Source organism: Podarcis filfolensis (genome assembly GCF_964270895.1).
Source record: "Podarcis filfolensis genome assembly, chromosome: Z".
NCBI classification, from domain to species: Eukaryota; Metazoa; Chordata; class Lepidosauria; order Squamata; family Lacertidae; genus Podarcis; species Podarcis filfolensis.
The window spans coordinates 35,664,330-35,685,674 of record NC_139617.1 but is presented as its reverse complement, the minus strand read 5'-3'; the positions used below and the strand labels follow the sequence as shown (position 1 = coordinate 35,685,674).

At 44.7% G+C, this 21,345-nt stretch overlaps 1 protein-coding gene across 3 annotated transcripts in view; it reads left to right on the top strand.

The window, feature by feature from the left end:
* The window catches only part of DDX31 (DEAD-box helicase 31), a 66,552-nt gene that overhangs the window by 25,585 nt on the left and 19,622 nt on the right, over positions 1–21,345 (top strand). For all 3 annotated transcript variants that reach the window (XM_083596389.1, XM_083596390.1, XM_083596388.1), the window contains exons 15-17: positions 947–997; positions 4,020–4,159; positions 11,743–11,824. In XM_083596389.1, coding sequence (XP_083452515.1) covers positions 947–997; positions 4,020–4,159; positions 11,743–11,824 — 273 coding nt within the window. The remainder of the gene's footprint in view (positions 1–946; positions 998–4,019; positions 4,160–11,742; positions 11,825–21,345) is intronic.

The following is a 21,345-nucleotide window of genomic DNA, read 5'->3' as shown; positions in this document are numbered from 1 at the left end:
AAAGGAAGTTCATTTTTTGATAGGAAGTCTCTGGTGCTAGCTAACTAATCAGGAGAAACAAATGAGCCAGTTTGGAAGGTACCCTCAGGAACGTATATCCAGGTAGACTTCACAGCTAGAGGTCCAAGAGAAAGTGGAAGAGGGTGCAATGTAACTCATACAACTTGGGCTTCAGCACAGAGATCAAAGGGACAGATACAGGTTAGGACTCACACCTCTGGCTTGGTTCAGGTGTAAACTTTTGTTACTCTGGGAACAAGTCCTTTGCTTGCACATACTTCCCCTTTCCTGCTTGGCTTCAAGAGAGTTAATTCCTAGTAAACAGTGGTTTGCACTTTGCCTTGCAAAATCTGCTTTTAAGTTAGTGTTCAGAAACAAAATGCAAACCATAGCTGCCGGTTCAGATGTAGTGTGTCATTTGTTGAAATCAAGCATGTAGGTGGAGAAGGGTGTTAATGAGCATAGGACTCATTCTTAATATTACACTTTTTTCGTATTTAAAGGGCTGTGGATATGCATTCTTCATAGTGCATTGGGTTGAAATATCTTTTTATATAACAACTTATGAACATATGGTCATGCATATATTTATTTGATTTAATTATCCAACTTATTGGGAATTGTTGTTCACGGGCCCTTGCTAGCATTTTTGTTTAGCTCTTTCATTTTGTGGGTCTATAGGGGATGTTCTTATTTGAGTTTAGAATTGTTTCCTTCTTTGTTGCAATAGCTTTTTGGAGGTTAAGGTTCTCCCCTTTCTCCCCCCCCCCGCCCCAATTTCCCATAGAGTGCCAAACCCCAGTTTAGTGTAATATCTCCACTGTTGATTGATTGGAATTTGCTCCTGAACACCTTGGATGAATGACAGGATAAACCATAATAAATGTAGTGAATATAAACCTTTATAAAAAAAACTGAGCTCATCGTACATTGTTCCTTTTCAAAGGACGTTGCTGCTCGTGGATTAGACCTGCCACAGGTTACCTGGATTGTACAGGTAAATTTTTCTTCCTTTATTTCCTGTGCATGTGTGTGTTGTGTGATTGATGGGTGGAGGGATCAGTCTTCAACATCACGGAAACCTGGTGCAGAGCTCTGGTATGCTCTAGGTTGTGCATCAGGAGTGGGTAGGCATCAGGCTTGTTGATTCTACTTAGGTTTTTAGCTAGACCTCTCAAGATCTAAAAACCAGAATCAGCCTCTGGCATAATTCTTTCCCAAAGGTCATTTGCTGTGCAGGATGGTTCTTAACAAGAGAGACTGGAAAATTGAGCCTAGGACTTTCTGCATGCAAAGCAAGTGCTCTGCTATTGAGCTACATCCCCTTCCCAAGGCAGCGTATGGGGGGGCGGGGGCGGAAATGAAATCCTGAAATCTTGTAGATGTGCTGCCAGTCACCAGCTAGGTGGACCGAATGCTCTGATTCAGTGTAAGGCAGTTTCCTATGCTTCGAATCAGAGCAAGGACATATCCCAGCTAGGCAAAACCGCTCAAATCAGGGCAAGTGAGGGGTGTGGTCTGAGGAGTGTCCAAGGGCAGAGAGGCCTGGGAGGCTGCATTCAGCTTCCCTACCTCTGGCATACAGGCACACACTTGCCCCCATGGATGAGCATGCACATCTCACCAACATACCCCGCTAAACATACCGTAAATGCTTTCGCCAGTCCTAACAGCAGGTGTTCCACTGGCCTGTAAATAAGAGAGCAGTGCTTTTCTGCCATCTGATCAAGGGTGGTTTAGAAATTTAATAAATAAATAAAATAAATGCTGCCTCCTTCCCAAATGGTCATGCCTCTTTTCAGGTGCAGGATTGGCTTGCAGGTTGACCCCCCCCATATTAGATGACAGTGTGTTGGAGACCCTGGGGAAGTTGCTGCTTGTCCAGAAGGCTTGGCTCGGTCATCCGGATAAGCCCGAGGAGAGACCTGTTGGAACCAATTAGATTACTCTCTGTGTGTCTCGGGTGGCCCTGCAGCCTGTCGAAGGCATGCCAGAGGGCACAGGGAAAAATGATGGAACGGGGCTGTCGTGATCGGTCTTTAGGTTTCTGATGAGGGAATAAGGAAACGGCAGAGTAAGCTCATACAGTGGTACCTCTGGATGCGAACGGGATCCGTTCCGGAGCCCCATTCTCATCCAGAAGCGAACGCAACCTGCTTTTGCACACTCGCGTGACGTCACTTTGACCGCAAGCGCGAGTGGCGAAACCTGGAAGTAACGTGCTCTGTTACTTCTGGGTCGCTGCAGCGTGCGGCCCGAAAATACTTATTCTGAAGCTACTTCAACCCGAGGTATGACTGTACTAGATAGGAACATGGGAATCTGCCTTATTCTAACTCAGGCCCTTGGTCTAGCTAAGTACTGTTTACACTGACTGGCAGCAACACTTCAGAGTTTCCAGCAAGGGGTCTCTCCCAGCTCTAGCTGGAGATGCCGTTGGGGATTGAACCTGGGACCTTCTGCATGCAAAGCAGATTCCCTGCCACAGAGTCTGTGCGGTGCTTTCCAGGAACATAGGAAGCTGCCTTATATGGAGTGAGACCCTTGATCTATCTAGTGCAGTGTTGCCTGTACTGACCAGCAGCAGCTTTCCAGGTTTTCATTGATTCATAAAATCATTGAGTTGGAAGGGATCCTGCAGGTCGTCTAGATTCCAATGCAGGAATCTCAGCTAAAGCATCCATGGCAGATGGCTGTCCAACCTCTGCTTGAAAATCTCAAGTGAAGGAGAGTCCACCACCTTCCAAGGGAGTCCATTCCACTGTTGAACAGCTCCTACTACCAGGAAGTTCTTCCTGGTGTTTAGTCGGAATGTCCTTTCTTGAAACTTGAATCTATTTGTTCAGGTTCTAGCCTCCAGAGCAGCAGAAAACAAGCCTCCATCTTCCATGTGACTGCCCGTTAGATATTTGAAGATGGCTATCTCCTCTCCCCTCAGACTGCGATATCTCCCAGCCCTGCTAGGAGATTCCGAGGATTGAACCTGGAAGTTTCTGTGTGCAGAGCAGATTCTCTGGCACTCAGCTACATATAGTCCCCCCCCCCCGCCAAAGATGGCAGTTCAGAAATTAATTTAATAAATATGGTGCCGCTACAATATGACACTCACCTTCAGGTGTCATTTGAGTTCTCTACCCTTGATTCTTTGCTTGCTAATTAAAAGCATAAACTGGAACCTGTTGCAAAAAAGAGGATGTGTGTTTTGAAATGATTTGGGGGGGGGGAGCAGGCAACCCGATCAGTCTGTCTGCGAAACCCGATTCGCACATATGAGTGATTGCCCCGTGTTGTAGTCCATCCTAAGGAATTGACCTTGCATGTGTGAAGCGGTTCTGCAAGTGTATGGAATGCAGCTCCCCCCGCCCCGCCCCCCGTTTGTCATTTTTTTAACATTTTTGAAGTGTGCACTCAGTGTACGGTACATATACGGTAGCAGTGTAATGTGTGAATCAGCCATCAAATGCCATGACACTGTAAAGCTAAGCCTATGTAAATGCATCTCTCTGCTGAGTAGCAGGTCTCGGAAAGCTTTAAGCAAGCCAATTACTGTATACTTAAGCCAATATAATTTTAAGGGAAACCAACTCAGGTGCGCTCTCTGGGTTTATTTGTCTCGCGCCTATGTCGACCAGCTGATGCATATTAAGAAAGGAAGCAAATAGGTCACTGATGCCCCCACCCCCCCGCATAGAAACAAATTTTGTTTTTTTAAAAAATTGGTGAGAAGACAGCTTGGCCAATGTGTCATATTCATATGTCAAAAAAACCCTTGTTACCACTGTAGCTGTGAATGATGGTTGCGGGGATATGAGGATGATGGGTTCTGATAAGCCATTTCTTTCCTTGGAAAAGGAAGCTGATATGACCTGGAATTTATTTTTCTAAATGACCTCAGACACAGCACTCTCTCTGATAATTAACCACCCATGCAATCTGTTAATTCCTTTTCTTCCCCTCCACTCTCCAAACTTCCTGTCTCTCTCTCTCTTGCACATTATTTTTTCTTTTCTTTTTTAAAGTATAATCCTCCAGCTTCGCTTGCCGAATACGTCCACCGTGTTGGGAGGACAGCTCGGATTGGCAGTCACGGGAACAGCCTGCTCATCCTTGCACCTTCAGAGGCGGAATATGTCAACTTCTTGGCTTCTTGCAAGATTAAGTGAGTCACAAACTCCCCCCCCCCCCGCACTCCTCTCCTCTCCAACCAAACTTCCTAGCTAAACCAATAATAAGGTATCTGCACTGCTGTGTCTCATTACAAATGGATGGTAGTTGCTACCTTCTTTTTAGAAGGATGCTTTTAATGACAGCCGAAGTATGATTCTCAAAGAGATTTTTTTTAAAAAAAAATTCATTACAAAAAAAGAATTAATGAAATTCTCAGTTGGTTGGCATCCTTGTGTCTCAGGAGACAATTGAGGAGTGTGCCTTTGGGGGTAAAGGCAAGCAAATGGAAGGTTGCAGCGCCTGCTGTGGCTGTAGAGACCGATACGGGAGAAATGATGATGATGATGATGATGAAACCAGTGCTAGTCCTACTCACAGTAGACCCACTGAAATTGGTGGACATGACTAATGTGGGCCCATTAATTTCAGTGGGGCAATGCAGAGTAGAACTTAGTTAGACACAACCGATTACTTATAATAATTAATTGTTATTGTTATTAATAGTCCATTAATAGAGACCATTGCATGGAAGCGAGAAGGTTTAAAACAACAGGAGAGGTTTGAATAGATTGGGGAGGAAGAAATACTGATTTATTTATTTAATGTTTTAACAAGGAGATATAGTGGAGATGGGTACAACACAGAAACCAACACCAAAAAGCTTACACAACAAAGCTGTTCTCAGTTCCCTTCTAGCTGTACTGAAATCTTGCTTAAGACCACCACTTTATTCCTCTCAGTGTTTTTCTATCCATGCCTTATTAAAACCTCTGCCGTTGTTTTATACAGTCATACCTCAGGTTGAAGTAGCTTCAGGTTGAGTTTTCGGGCTGTGCTCCGCGGCGACCCGGAAGTAACGGAGCACATTACTTCCGGGTTTCGCTGCTTGCGCATGTGCAGATGTTCAAAATGACATCATGTGCGGAAGTGGCAACACGCGCAGACACAGGTTGCGTTCGCTTCAGGATGCGAATGGGGCTCCGGAACAGATCCCGTTCGCAACCAGAGGTACCACTGTACTGCAACTTTTTCCTTCTCATTGTCCTTCCGTCCCTGCTTTACTCAAAGCTCCCCCTCTTCCTTTCCTCAGCTGCCACATGGGTGAGTGATAAAGTAGTGCTAAAATATCACTTCACTCCTGGTAGCAAATGTTGCCTTCAAGATGAAGTTCCAAATAGAATGTAGTAATTTACAGCAAGTATTTTATTAACAAGCAAACACTCATGTATGCACACCATCCATCACTTAGCCTTCTCTAACTGAACGAGCTTGCTTTTAAGATGCTATTCATCTTAAACTTGTAGGAACATAAATCTGCAGATGTAGGAGAATAGGGAGGTGGTGGTGTGGAAATGGTGGTGGTCTGTTTGCAAGGGGTAAAAGGAGGCAAAGAGGAGGGGGAGAAGGTGCAGATGAAAACGGGGGAGTGCAAAGGAGGAGATGCAGAAAAGGACAGCAGGGGAGGCGTGCAAATGGGGACAAAGATGAAAATGGAGGTATGAGAGAGGCTTCAGAATAGGAAGAGAAACAGAATAGGAGGTGGCCTTCATAATTGAGTAAAAAGCGAAGAGAGTACTCAGTAGTTACAACATGTGGTAGAGCAGGAGACTTGTTGGGTTACGCCTTCTGGGTTTGTGTGTGTAAAGCTTTTCTGTTGATGGGAGGCCCCATCTTCACTGATGCGATAACTTTTCCCCCATCTAAGTGGAACCTGCAACAAAAAGTTGCAGCGCGGTGATTTCCTGTTCAGGGTGCCAGCCAGTTAGCCATGTCCTCTACCACTATAATCCATTCCATCTCCCCAGTTGGTCTCAGTTCCCCATCATTTCCCACCAGGAGTCAGTCACCAGAATTCCATGCCCCCTGTGTGTGTTTGGAGGTGGGGGGTGGGTTCTTCTTAATTATTTATTGTACTCCTGCAGGTCTTGAGATCTCACCAAGCCTGCTGCTACTTCACTCTTCTTCAAAGATGGTGCTGTTCGGCTCGATAAACTGGCCTAGGATAATCAATTTGCTGTATAGGATTAGGTGGTTCAGTAGCTCTAAAGTGTTCCACAATTTCTATAGATAATGCTGGGATTTCTGGCAGCTCTGACAATTACTATCAATGGCAGCAACAGTAACAGAGAGGGGTGTGCAAGAGAGTGTAAGCTAGCCTATTGTACAAAGGTGAATTTTTGCATTTGTTGTTCCTCCCACTTTTGCCTCTAGCCCTGTTTGTCATGGGTGTGAGGCCTCTGAGAAGTTGCCCAGAATTGAATGTGCCCTTGAGCTGTAAAAAAATTCCCCACCCCAGTTAGAAAAGGCTCCCAGTATCTCCCAGGAGGACTGGGGGAAAATCTTAAGGGGACACGAGTCAGGACCCCTTTGTTGTGGGACAGGACCTTGGGTTAGTGGAGTGTTTATAAAGTCCTCATTTCAGAATCTATGAGCCTAATTAAGACAGGTAGGTGCTTCTTACTGTGTGATAGTTATCTATGTGGAACTGGATTATCCCTGTGTGTAAGTAAGAAGGGACTGATAGCAGGCTGTGGGCTTAATGGATTACAGATCAGATCCGGATAGACAGTTCCAAGCCCAGGGCAACACGTGGCATCAAATCTAATTGCCCTTTCCGTTCATAAATGGAGCCTGGTGGAAATTTATCCTGACAATTTCAGTGTGGGAAACGAGGCAGAAGAATGGCCATGTGCTGGTCTGGCGCATAAACTATTGTGCTTTGAAAGCAAAGCTGTTCCGCCACCTTCTGAAAGGTTGGTCGCCTGCCTCGTGTCTCTTTTTTCGCATGCCTCTTGTCTCTTTTTAAACTAATAAGCTTAATGAACTGATGTAACTGACAACAGTAATAATACGATTTGGGCACATTCATGGCAGATAGCAATTTGCTCTGAGCTAACTAACGCGAACAAATTGCTTTATGTGTCTGACAAGGTGGTCTCTAAGTCCATGAAAGCTTATGCTGTAATAAATTTGTTAGTCTTTTTATTTATTTAGAGCATTTGTGTCCTGCTCTTCAGGTGAAAAGAGTCCCAGCACGATTTACATACAATCAACTAAAACATGACCACTCCCACGCAAAGATTTAAAATCTAAAAGATGCAACACAAAAGGAAAAGGTGATGGAGAGGGAAGAGGAAAAAAGCAAATTTAGGTACCACTTTTGTGGACCAGAGCTCACTTCATCGGATGCATGAAATACTATTATTATATTGACAGATACATTGACATGGGTGGAGGGAGAGAAGATGTTAGCAGTGTCATCATATGGATATATTATACAATATAGGAAACACAAGACTGTCGTAAATGCTCGTTCTGCTCAGAGTAGGCCCACTGAAATTGATGGACGTGACTAACTTCAATGAGTTTGCTCTGAGTAATGCAACCCACAGACTGTGATAAAGCTTAAATGTACATAAGAACATAGAATGAGCTCTACTGGATCAGGCCAATGACCCATCTAGTCCAGCATCCTATTCTCACAGGGGCTAACAAGATGCCTGTGGGAAACCAGAAAGCAGGACCTGGATAGAAGAACACTTTCTCTCCATGTGGTTTCCAGCAACTGATACTCAGAAGCATTGCTGCCTCCAGCTGTGGAGGCAGAGCATAGCTGTCTTGGCTAGTAGCCTTCTCTATGAATCTGCCCAATGGCTAGTAGCCTTCTCTATGAATCTGCCCTATGCTTTTTTAAAGCCATCCAAGTTGGTGGCCACCATTCCCTCCTGCAGGAGTAATTCCATAGTTTAACTATGAGTTGCATGAATAAGTTCTTTCTGTCTTTCTAGTACATTTTTTGTAAAATTATATATAGTCATTGCTCAGAAAGCCGCATCATCGCTTACATACAGGCATTGGTAAACCAATGAATACCTATAGCAGGATTTAAAAACAGATTCAGGCCACAGGTAATGGAACTGAACTTCTTGATAAGCTGTAATTCAGCAGTTTTACATGGGAAACCCCCTCCCCTTTATCTTGTTCAAGACTGGCTTCTAGCAGCAGAATGTTCTTGCAGGATGAAATGTTAGCTAGGAAACTGCTTTACTGAGTCAGACCCTTGCTCCTCCCTCTGGCTCACTTTTGTCTATGCTAGCTGACAGTGGCACCCAACGCCTCTTGTCCCAATATCAATTACAAGATCTTCAGGTGACCATGAAGATGGATAAGAGGCACTTAAGAGACTGTCTCTTTAGGTCCGATGCAGAAAGGGATCTAACTGTGATTGCTTCTACCAAGAGTTCACTATGGTTCCCACTTATCAAAATGGAACATGCCCGAGCCAGATACCTGACAAAGCTCCCACTTGCCGTTCTAAGAATCGCTTTTACAGAACTACGATTCCAGTTGATGCCCTCGGCAGTGTTGGATGGACGGTACAGCAAAGTACATTACGAAGAGAGACTCTGTCTGTGTGGACAACCCTGTGTCGAGGATCTGTGCTAGCTGGCAGCAGCTCTTTAGGAGTTCAGCCAAGGAGTATTTCTCCTATCTGGAGATGTTGGGGATTGAACTTGGAACCTTCTGCATGCAAAGCAGGTTCTCTACCACTGAGGTGCAGCCCTTCCCCACACAATAGTCCTTATAAAGAGCTGCATTAAATAGGAACATGGGAAGTTGCATTGCACTGAGCCATACCCTTGGTTCATCTAGCTCAGTTCCTGGGAATCAGTAGTGAGAAAAGGACTGGTGCCCTTATGCCCTTGCTTGTGGGTTTTCCAGAGGCATCTGATTGCCATCGTGGAAAGACAGTGCTGAACTAAACAGACAATTGGGTTTCATCTCGCAGGGCCCTCCTTATATTCTTAGGAGTTCATAGCAGAGGCAAGAGACAAAACCAACAACTTTGTGATTCATGGCACAGGCTAACCTGGGGAAGTAAGGCCCACTGAACCTGGCAGGACTGCCCTCTGAGGAAACATGGTCCAGATCCATCATTCCTCACTACTGCGCTAGATCTCAATAACCCCCTTTTGGTTCTTCTTGATTATATTAAGTCATAAAATTAAGATATGAATGGCAGAGTGCTTTTCTTTCTTTTTTTAAAAAAAGAAGAAGTGGTGTTTTCCCCACTGCTCTGACACATTTGTGAATGAAAATGTCAAAGCCTTCCCCCCACCTCCCCACTTGACAGTGATTTCCTGGAGATATAAAGATAACACCCCCTCCCCCAAAATTACTCCTGCTACCCCTGCCATTTCTCTCCTCACGCTTGGCATGCTGCCAGCTTGCAACCTTGCATATAAGCGAACTTCGTTCACTCAGCGGGGAGCACGTCACAGAAAAAGGGGCTGAAGCTGGTGTGTGTGTGTGTGTGTGTGTGTGTGTGTGTGGCTTCATGCCTTCACGGGGATCCGCTTTCTTTTATAAACTTCGTTAGGCAGCTGTTAGGAAATAAAGCAATTGTCTGATGAGCTGTCGGCGAGGAAGCCCCTGTGCTGTTCTTACAACAATGCAATCCTTTTCAACCCGTCTCCCCCGCAACCCCCAAACAACCGCAAGTCTCAATCGAAGGAACCAAGAGAGACATAAGCAAACACACACACACAGCAAAATAAAAATTACACTTTAGAGCTGAGTTCCCCTCCACTTTCCTTGTCTATTTCTCCTTTGAAATGTCAGTTTCATTCCATGTGGATGCAAAAGGAAGCTAAATTTTAAAGGTGTGTGTGTGTATATGAGAAACCGGGGGGGGGGGGGGGAGAAGAGGCAGGATTGTACAAAATGCTATCATGGTCTTAAGGGAAAGGTTAATGGAAGATAATCCAAGGTTCAGATAACAGCTACAAAACCCAGTTGCACTGAGTTGATACCCAGGACACTGGGTGAAGGTTTTATGGATTGGTCTCTTGTTTGCTGCTCTGGGCTCTTTAGGGAGGAAGGGTGAGATAGGAAATGAGTAAATAATAATAATTTTTAAATGATTATTGACTATATGGAATTGTGAACAATTTTGTTTTTCACACGTCATTTGCCTCTCATAATATTAAAAAGGAATTATAGTGGTACCTACCTCGGGTTAAGAACTTAATTTGTTCTGGAGGTTCGTTCTTAACCTGAAACTGTTCTTAACCGGAGGTACCACTTTAGCTAATGGGGCCTCCTGCGGCCTCCGTACCGCCGCCGCGCGATTTCTGTTCTCATCCTGAAGCAAAGTTCTTAACCCGAGGTACTATTTCTGGGTTAGCGGAGTCTGTAACCTGAAGCATCTGTAACCCGAGGTACCACTGTATTATGAATCTGTAATTTTTTAAGCCTGCAGGTGCGCCTGCCATCATTGATGAGCAGCAAACCGACCAAGCTGCCATCAGTGGTGGTTCTTACCCTCTGTAAAATGGATGCAGGGTCTGTCCTCAGAAGGATTGCTGGAAGGAGGAAGGGAAGAGAGGGGATTTCTTGGTGGCTAGCCTGAACTTAAAGCAGGAGTTGTGGGATTCAGTGCTAGCAACCCTACAACAATAGCCGCATTTCAAAGACATTCCATCCCTCCTACTGCACAAAAAGGGAAATATTCAGAAACCATAGGTAAACATTTTGGCCTCATTTATGAGGAAGGACTGTAGCTCCTTGCCCTATACCTCTCTCTTGGTCCTTCCCATCTGCAATAGGGAGATGACAATATTGGTGTGCCTTACAGGCTCTTGAGCATTTCGGATTGAGTGTGTGTGTGTGTGTGTGTGTGTGTGTGTGTTTATGTGTGAACACATGAAACCAGGGCAAGATGGTTTGAGCAAATAATGCCAATCCTGACCTGACTGTAATGGCTGCCAATTAGTTTCTGAGCCCAATTCAAAGCCTTAAAACATCTCAGGAGCTCAATACCTCAAGGACCGCCTCTCCCCATATGAACTGGCCCGGACCCTGTGATCATCATCTGAGGCCCTTTCCTTGTGCCCAACCCCCATGAGGGGCCCAGAGGGCGACAACATGATAACAGGCCTTTTCTGTAGTGGCTCCCCATTTGTGGAAGTCTCTCCCCAGGGAAGCTCATCTGGCACCTTCATTAAATAACCTTAATCACCAGGCAAAAACATTCCTCTTCTCCCAATCCTTTGGCTGATGAAACAATCTATGGCCTCTTAAATGTGTCTGGTGCGTGTGTGTGTGTGAGGGGAAGCTATTGGTTCCCCTCCCCTATTATGTAATGTGTTTTTATGTTGTAAACCGCCCTGTGATAATAGATAGATAGATAGAATAAGCACTTGGTAATTTGTGTGAAATACCTGGATGGAGGATAGAGAAAGAGTGTATTTCTATAGAAACTAGCATACTGTAGAAAGGTAATGTTTATATTTGTTGCTTTCTTACTCATGGCCCCGCACACCACTGGCATGTGGCCCTCAGAAGGTTTCCCAGAAGGGAAATGTGGCCCTCAGGCTGAAAAAATGAAGCTACACACCTTCATTATAGCCCAGCAGAACCTGAATGGCATCGCCTTGGGCTACCCTTGATGTAGCACTATTTTATTTTATTTTAAAAGTGCCATTTCCAGACATGATTTAATAATTATTAAAAATATGCGCCAAAAAACCCAAACATGAGTGATCTTTCCATCCCTTGTTTTTTGCCTTCCAGTGTTTCAGAGATGAAGATGGAATCTGTCCTGTCCAGCTTGATGAAAGATGACCGTTTCAAGGGCAGCCAGAGGGGAAATAAGGTGAGTTCTTATGGAAGAGGGAACCCCTCTCTCCCTCCATGTTTCCTTCCTTTCTAGAGAGGAAAGTTAAAAGGTTTGCAGTCCTTTCTGCTAGTCACAAGAGGCATTACTTCCTGGGATGCTCGATGAGAATGGACCTAACATTTGGTCCACCAGCTCTGCTCTTATACTCTTCACTTAAACCTGGGTTTGAGGATTAGGTGAATGACCTGTTATGGAGGGAGATGGGCCTCTGAAGGACCAGGTTCACAGTCTGGGGGTTCTCCTCCTCCTCTTCTTCCTGCTGTTGTTGTTGTTACTTATTACCTGTCCTTTACCAGCAGATCCTGGGGCTGGTTACGGCAATTCAAAATTCAAAATTTAAAACAGTCTAAAATGAATTGCAGTCCCAGGAATACGGTGGGCCCTGAAAGCACACACTTTTCAGGTGTCTAAGGCATAGCAAAGAGGTGCATCTTCAGCATTCACTGAAAGCTGTATGGGAAGGTGGCAGCCACACGTCTGTGGTGAGGAGAGTCCACAGAAAAAGTCCTCTGCAATCAGTTAATGGTGAAGAGTGGGATCTAAATTTGACATTTCATCACCTGAGGATGGTAGTGTTTGAGGAAGGTATAGTGGGAAAGATTAGTAAATGTCTTCCCTGCTACACACCTTCCTTAAGTGTTTCTACCTGGCTGGAATGTGTCCATGGAATCTGGTAATGCCTTTAGCTTGCCTGGATGGAGGATTGTGTGTGAGTGTGAGTGAGTGTGTGTGTGTGTGTGTGTGTGTGTGTGTGTGTGTGAGAGAGAGAGAGAGAGAGAGAGAGAGAGAGAGAATTATCATTTGTTCCTGCACCCACTTTTGCTTCTCCCTCTGCCTACTGCTGGCATGGGGCTGCTAGAAGGTTGCCTAGAATGGAATATAGCACTTAGGCTGAAAAGGGTTCCCAAACCCTGGTGTAAAGCAAATTATTTGCTTGCTCATCTGTGGTGAGTCAGAAACTCCATTTAGGAGATGAGACTTTGAAGGCATTGCAAAAGTGGCTTTTTTCTTTTTGGCCCAAATGGCTAGCATCCGTACATGTTGTCCATTGTTAGCTACTGGGGATTGCCTTGAACAGCTGTGTTCCAAAGTTGACCTTGACCTTGCAGCAGATCAGAAACTTATTATTTCTACAGAAGGGTCCCTGTCCCTGGTATCCTAGAGCCACCCAGTCAGCATGGAAAGGGACCTTTTTTAGCCACTGAGAAGAAGTTTCCTGGCCCTTTGTGCTGATTAGAACTGATCAACTTGGAAACTGAGTGTTCTGCCTTCTTCCAGTTCTGTGCTGCTTCCAGTTTTTTCAGTGTATGAGGCTTTACCAAATGAACCTCATCATAGCTTTCTCTCCTTGCAGAAGTCTTCACTGATGTCCATTATAAATACCCCTTTAGAGTGTGTGTGTGTGTGTGTGTGTGTTTGGACTTCTCTGAGGAGCTGATGGAGGAAAAGATGCCGAAAGCACCTGTAAAATGTATTTTTTATCTTTAGGCACATGAAATATATATGCGGCCGCGTCTGGGTATGTGAATGTTCACCGGCCTACAAAGAGAATACATTTGATCTGCCTGCACTTTTTCTGCCAGGCTTTGGGAGGCTCCGAGCGGGGGGCACGCTCTGTGTGTGAGAGAGAGGCTTGGAAGGTGCAGGGCAAAAAGTTGCTAAAACCAAAAATCTTCGTTTTGTATGTATGCCTTTAAAAAAAAAAATCAAGAGAGAAGGCATTGCAGTTCTCACCTTGCTTCCTGCCCACCACCAACTGGAAGGAAGATGCCTCCCTTTTATAGTCAGGACAAATAAAGTCCTTCATGCAGCGCATAGTTAAACTATGGAACTCACTGTCACAGGAGGCAGTGATGGCCACCAACTTGGAAGGCTTTAAAAGAGGATTAGACAAATTTATAGTAGAGGACTTTTTAATAAAATAGTGTCAATCAGTTCCAACAAAACCTGTACATGGTTACATGCTTACTTCAGTCGCATCTAAAAAGAAAAGTTGAGTAGGGACTCTTAATCCAATAACTGAATCATTGAATGTAAGCATGAATGGCTGGAGGTTTTACATTTAATGTCATGTCTGTTTACTTAGCTGATATACAGGGACCATACCTTATCATGATATATATAGCTATATTATTATGTGAGCCAGTGTGGTGTAGTGGTTAAGAGCGGTGGACTCATAATCTGGTGAACCGGGTTCGCGTCCCTGCTCTTCCACATGCAGCTGCTGGGTGACCTTGGGCTAGTCACACTTCCCTGAAGTCTCTCAGCCCCACTCACCTCACAGAGTGTTTGTTGTGGGGGAGGAAGGGAAAGAAGATTGTTAGCCGCTTTGAGACTCCTTCGGGTAGTGATAAAGCGGGATATCAAATCCAAACTCCTCCTCCTCCTCCTCTTCTTCTTCTTCTCAGAGTGAATGTATTTATTTTGACCTCTGCCAACCCTCCTGTGTTGCATTAGGTGCTCAGAAACAGCTGAACCCCAAACACCATCAGAGATGGTCCTTTGGAGTCTTTCCAGTGGGAGGCTATATCTAAACAGGCATCTATCCTAACTTACGGATCACAGCAGGGTATGAATGCAGGGTCCAGCTACAGCAGGGGTGGGGAGACTCAGGTCCAGGGGCCAAGCCACACTCCTTACTGGACCTGCATCAGGTGTTTTTGCCTGGCTGTGTCCTGTGATGTGACCTAGTTCCTTGACAGTCCCTCTTCAGTCTACCTAGATGAAGGACAGATGGGTGAGTGTGTGCAGAAACTAGCCTGCTGTAGAAAGGTAAATTCTACATTTGTTGCTCTCCCCACTTTTGCATCTGGCCCGGCCCACCACTAGCATGTGGCCCTCAGAGGGTTGCCCAGAAGGAAAAGTGGTCCTCAGGCCATAACTGGTTTCCCATTCCTGAACTGCAGCTTCCTGACATATGATTTTAAACTGGTTGTCTGCATTGACTGGCAGCATCTCTCCAGGGTTTCAGACACGGAGTCTCTCCCAGCCCTACCTGGAGATTGCCAAGGATTGAACCCAGGACCGTCTGTATGCAAAGCAGTTGCTCTCCCATTGCTTTGTGGCCTCTCTCCCCCTTAGGATATATAAAGCTACCTTATATTGAGTGAAACCCTTGGTCCATCTTGTTCAGTGTTGGATACATGGGCTGCCAGCGCCTCTGGGGTTTCTGGCAGTCTCTCCCAGCCCTAGCTTGCAACGCCATTGGGGATTGTACCTGGGCCCCTTCTGCACGCAAAGTAGGTGCTCTACCACTGAGCTATGGTGCTCCCTGAACTAAGCTTCTAGTCCTCATGTTTCTGAATTAAAGGCTGTTTTAATCTGAGTCAGAACCAACTGAACATCTAGTTCGGTATTGTATATGTGGACCAGCAGCAATTCTTCAGGGTTTCAGAGATATCGGGGATTGAACCTGGGACATTCTACTTGCAAGGCAAATGTTCTGCCATGAAGCTGTGGCCCTTCCCCTAAACTGCAGGTTCCTGGTCCCTATTGTAGAGGTTCATACCATAATGTGAATACTTGGTGCTTGTGTTTATTTTTCCTGCAGTGTTAAGTGCAGCTTTAGCCAGTATTTCTTTAGGTGTGCGCCTATGATGTGTCAAGCATATACCTGGAAGTTTGAGGTCAAGTGCGAATGCAGCAAAAGGGGGTTGGGGTTGGGGGAGGGTTACAGGTGTGGTCATTGGCTACAACTCTACCCTATTTCCAGGGTGGCAGGTAGTACTTTGTGTGTCTGTGTCCTGCGTATTTTCCCTTTTCAGCTCTGAGTCAGTTTTTAATTTTAGATTTTTCTTCCTTTCCCCAGACCAGCCACCCTGGAAGGCAGAAATCAAAACATGCCCATTAGAGTGCAGTTTTTAAAAATAAAATCGCTCCCGGGGGGGGGGGGGATGAGAAGATGTATAAAGAGACTGGTGGAACTGTGTGTTGGCGGGGGGGTTGATGCTAGTGGCGTGGGTTTTTTTAATGTGTTGTATCTCCCCCCGCACTATTTCCTTCTCTTTTCTTTTTTCCTGTTTGTTTGTCTCTCTCTGACCCCCAAACTTGCTTCTCTACCTGCTTGTACATAGGGGTTTGTGTGTGTGTGTGTGTGTGTGTGTGTGTGTATACACCCTTGATGAAATTGTTTTTTAAATAGATATATATAAACAAGTATTCCTCCCTTCTTTTTCTGGAAAAATGAGAGATGCCTCATTCTGAAACCTAAAAGGTGGGAAGATTTTTTTGGTGGGGGGGGAGAGGGAGAGGAATGGTGTGGAAGGAGAGAGAGAGAGAGAGAATGAGGAGTCCTTTGTAATATATTGCCATATTATCACTAAATCCCCAGACAGTTGTGGCATAGAAGCAAGTCACCTGTCACTTAAGTTTGAGGTCTCTTTAATTTTCTCCTGGAATTCGCGCCGGGCTGTCTTTAATTTGAGGCCTTTATTGGAATTCGGGAACCTTTCCTGCCTTCCCTGGTGCTCAGATCTATTCTGAGCTCAGATACAGAATGTATACAATAACCATCAGAGGGATTTGGAGAGGGCTGAAGCGCTGTTTATTTAACACTCTGGAGGGATTTTCGGGGTTTATGCCGTCCTCGCTGCCCGCTTTCAATAACGCTTTTGACAACCGTTCTGCCCTTCTCATTAATTTTAAACAGTTAAAACACCGGGAGGGGGGTGAGAGGGGAGGGGGGAAAGTTTTTCATTATTAAAGTGCTTTACTTTTTAATAACAGAGGATTCTGTCCACCGGGGGAAAGGGCAACTCGCTTAATTTCACATTCATATTAAAAAGATGGCAGGAGGGTGACACTCTCTCGCCACCCAGGAGGCTTAAGGAAAGAAAAAAGGTGGATCGGGGTGGTGTGGGCGAAGAGCGAGGGGGGAGCAGGGGGAGAGAAGGAAAGGAAGTTTTTGGTGTTTCTCAACAGCTGAGACTTGACTCGCTTTAAAAATAATAATTGTATGTCGCTTGTCCACCAGAATGCACAAGGAAGTACATAAATGGACATATATTCATATATATAAATAAAAGAACATTGGGTTGCAACTGGTCCTACTCAAAGTAGACCCATTGAAATCAATATGCATGACTTTTTGTAAAAACCAGTGTGGTGCAGTGCAGGTAGAGTTTTGGACTAGGACCTGGGTTCGGATCACCACTTGGCCATGAAGCTCCCTTACCTGACCTTGGATCACTGTGCCTGCCCTTTGGCCCATGACCTGTCTATCTCCTGGGGTTGTTGTGGAGATTAAATGAGGTTGGGGGAGAACCATGTACATCACCTTAAGGTCCTTGGAGGGTGGAAATGGTGGGGTATCCACTAAACAAGCAAACCATGTTGTGGTTTTGTTGCCATCAGGAGGTCTGGGAATCCTATGAAATAAACAATAATGTAGGCTCGTTATTTTCAGTGGGTCTGCTCTGAGTGGAACTTAGCTGGAGACAACCCATTGTGTCTATGCAGATAAAGGCGTAACAGTAACATTAATAGTAAAAACATTTTTTAAAAAAGTCAGGACTAACACATCATAACTTTAAACAGCTGTTAAAAACAAAGGTTTACTGGAAAAAAGCACCATCAACAGGTCACATGCAAGAAGGGGTAAATTATCTGAACCAAGGATGGGAAGGTTGTGGCCCTCTAGTAGTTGTTGGACTATGAATCACATCATCCCTGACCGTTGACCATACTGGCTGGGGCTGATGAGAGTTGGAGTCCAGCACCTGTAGGGACGTAGGAAAGAAGGCTGGTCCATTAGGGCAAATGAGGCATTGCCACGCCAACCTCAGACTTCCCTCCAACAGCCCCTACCTGCTTGGATGCCTTCTTACTTCCAGTGCTGGCGGTAGCTCTGCCTGTTAGCCTCTTCCTCCTTAGCCTCAGTGTGGCCCCTTGTAGAATTCAGCAAGGAGGAGAGGATGGGGCTGACCCTGCTTGTCATTGCCTCTGGTTCCTTCTACTGTTGGGCTTTCTGCCCTGCCAGTTCCAATAGGCACCAGCTGCCACAGGTTAGTCACCACTAATTTGAACAGGGCAGATAATTCCACATATGGGGCACTGCCCAAGAGGAGGTGCCCTTTGTACATTTATTCTGCTCATGAACTGTCACATTCTGTATTTAATCACACACACACACACACACACACAGAGAGAGAGAGAGAGAGCAGCACATCTAACACTTCCACCCCTTTAACTCCATATTTTGGTATATATTGCAAGACTTTTTCTCTTTTCCCCCCCCAAATGATATTTATTAAGATTTCAAAAAAAGTTACAGAAGTAACAAGAAAATAAAAAAAAAGAAAACAAAAAATACAAAATACAGAAAAGAAAAAAAAGACAATTAAAAATAAATCCATCTTTCCATGTCTTGCCTTTCATTTACTTGTTTCCCTGACCTCCTCACACCTCCCTTTTTTGTATTCCATTTCGAATGGTTAATTCAGCAAATCCTTTTCCTCTTTGTTTTTATCTTAATTCTTTATCTTAACATATTATAACTTTATATTTTCATCTATTGACAATCCCTTTTTACATATTCCTTTTTAACATTGTTGCTAAAACCGCTTCATTTCATTCCGACATCATTTTAACATTCATTAATTTTACAATGTTTCTGTAGATAATCTTTAAATTTCTTCCAGTCTTCTTCCACCGACTCTTCTCCCTGGTCTCGGATTCTGCCGGTCATTTCTGCCAGTTCTATGTAGTCTATCACTTTCATCTGCCATTCTTCCAGGGTGGGTAGATCTTGTGTCTTCCAATATTTTGCAGTGAGTATTCTTGCTGCTGTTGTAGCGTACATAAAGAAAGTTCTATCCTTCTTTGGCACCAATTGGCCAACCATGCCCAGGAGAAAGGCCTCTGGTTTCTTCAAGAAGGTATATTTAAATACCTTTTTCATTTCGTTATATATCATCTCCCAGAAAGCCTTGATCCTTGGGCACGTCCACCAAAGGTGAAAGAATGTGCCTTCATTATCTTTACATTTCCAACATTTATTATCGGGCAAATGGTAGATTTTTGCAAGCTTGACTGGTGTCATGTACCACCTGTATATCATTTTCATAATATTCTCTCTTAAGGCATAACATGCCGTGAATTTCATACCTGTGGTCCACAACTGTTCCCAGTCAGCAAACATAATGTTATGTCCAACATCTTGTGCCCATTTAATCATAGCAGATTTAACCGTTTCATCCTGAGTATTCCATTTCAACAGCAAGTTATACATTCTTGATAGTATCTTAGTTTTGGGGTCTAACAGTTCTGTTTCCAATTTTGATTTTTCCACCTGGAAGCCAATTTTTTTGTCCAAATTGTAGGCCTCCCTTATTTGATAATAATGAAGCCAGTCTCGCACTTTATCTTTTAGTTTCTCAAAACTCTGCAATTTCAAGCAAGACTTTTTCTCATTGCTAAACAATGTAACCAAGCACCCTTAGGTGTTTGAAATCTGAATTGGTTTCAGCATTGCATTGTAAACAAAGTAAACGCCACACAGAAATTGCCCATTTAAAAGCATACTCCTCGAGCCATTGCCACAGAATGTGCTTTTTGGAATATATGGAATTGGAAGTGTCTGAGAGTGTAAAGATTTTTCCACTTTTGGTGAAACCAGCCAGCAACCTGGATTTAGTTGGCACAGTTAATGCAGTCTCCTCACAAACGATGGTTTGCAAATCCAGATCTAGGCTCAGAAATATGCACTCGCTCCTGAGTAGAAATTTATGCTTAGTTCAGGCAAAATGCAGCTAATAATCATGTACTTCAAAGTCCTCCTGATAAATCAGTAGGATTTGGGTTGCAATCCTATACCAGTTTACCTGGAAATAAACCCCACTAAACTCAGTGGGACTTACTTTTGGAGACATGTACATCAGAATCTGCCTTATATGGCATCAGAATGTTGTTCCATCTAGCTCAGTATTGTCTACACTTACCAGCAGCAGCTCTCCAGGGTTTTGGGCAGGGGGCATTTCCATCCCTACCTTGAAATGCTGGGAGTGAAGCTGGAACTGTCTGCATGCAAAGCACAATGTTCTACCACCAAGCTACGACCTTTCAACTGTTAAGCTCCTACTTGGCCATTCCCCATTGCACTCAATGTGAACTGTTAAAATTGTGTTCAGCTTTGGTTGACGCGTGCCTTCCTACAGGAGTAGCCCACTGTCTTTTGCTCAACTTTAACCTCCTTCATCCCCTGGCCATTGGCCATGCCATCTGCTGGGGGTCCTGGGAGATAGAGTCCAAAATATTGTCTGTCGCTCCGCAGCTATATTGTGAGTGACACACACTTCTGTCTATCATGAGGGACCATGGAGTGCACCTCTGAGGGTCAAACTGCTGGAGAATCACAGCACCTGCTGTGGCTGCAGAGGCCGGTAGCTCATAATTGCTGCCTCACACATTATTTCTGCAGCTGTAGCAGTACTGAAGTGACTCTCTGGGGTGCAAGCCTGGGCAGTGTGTATAGAGGTCCTTGGCTGTCCAGATGACAATTACCCCCTCTCAGCCTCACTGATGTGGTCCAAAGGAAAGCGGAGCAATACATTTTGCACCAGCTTAGCTGCAGGAGTTGCCGGAAGGAGGCATACAAGACACCATCCAACTGTCTTAGGGACTCAACTCCAGATTTGTGTAGGATTTCCTCCTTAGCCTTTCCTTCTCCTGAAGATGTCCCACAGGGCAGCGGGTACAGATTGTTCCTCAGGGTTTCCTCTCAAAGTCTTTCTCATGAATGAGTGTAGTTGCAGGGCAGCGGAGGTTTAGGAACAGTTTTCCTTCTCCAAAAACACTAGCATTTTATTAAATGCTTATGTAAGAAAACCATTCAGACAAAATGGAAGCTGCTTAACAATTAGATTGCAAAACCCTTAGCTAAACCTTCCTTGCACTTGTTTACATAGGGATGCATGAGAAGAGCCTGCTGGATCAGTCCAGTGGCTGACCAGATGCCTGTTGGAAACCCACAAGCACAAAGGACTCGTCGTCCTGCAGTTTCCAGCAACTGGCATCCAGAAGCAAACTGCCACCAATGGTGGAGGAAGAACATGGAAAGAGCCTTTCTAAACCACGCCAAAAGGGGTCCCATTCAGTCCAGCATCCTGCTCAAACAGTGGCCACACAGATGTGAGAAGCCTGGAAGCAGGAGCTGAGCACAGTAGCTCTCTCCCCTCCTGTGGTTTTCTAGCAACTGGTGTTCAGAAGCATTGCCGCCTCCAACTGGAGGCAGAGCATGGCCACTGTGGCTAGAAGCCATTGATAGCTTTCTCCTCCATAAATCTGTACCATCCTCTTCAAGCCGCCCAATCCACTAGGCCACTTCAGAGCAGACCCACTGAAATGAACAGCCATCACTAATTTAGGTGCTTTAATTTCAGTGAGTCTGTTCTGAGCAAAACCTCAGTTGGATATGTTCTTTCATTTCCTTTTCCTCTTTCTACTTCCGTAAGGTTTTTATCTTTCCATTCCTCTTAACAATACTGGCAGTTGCATGCCAA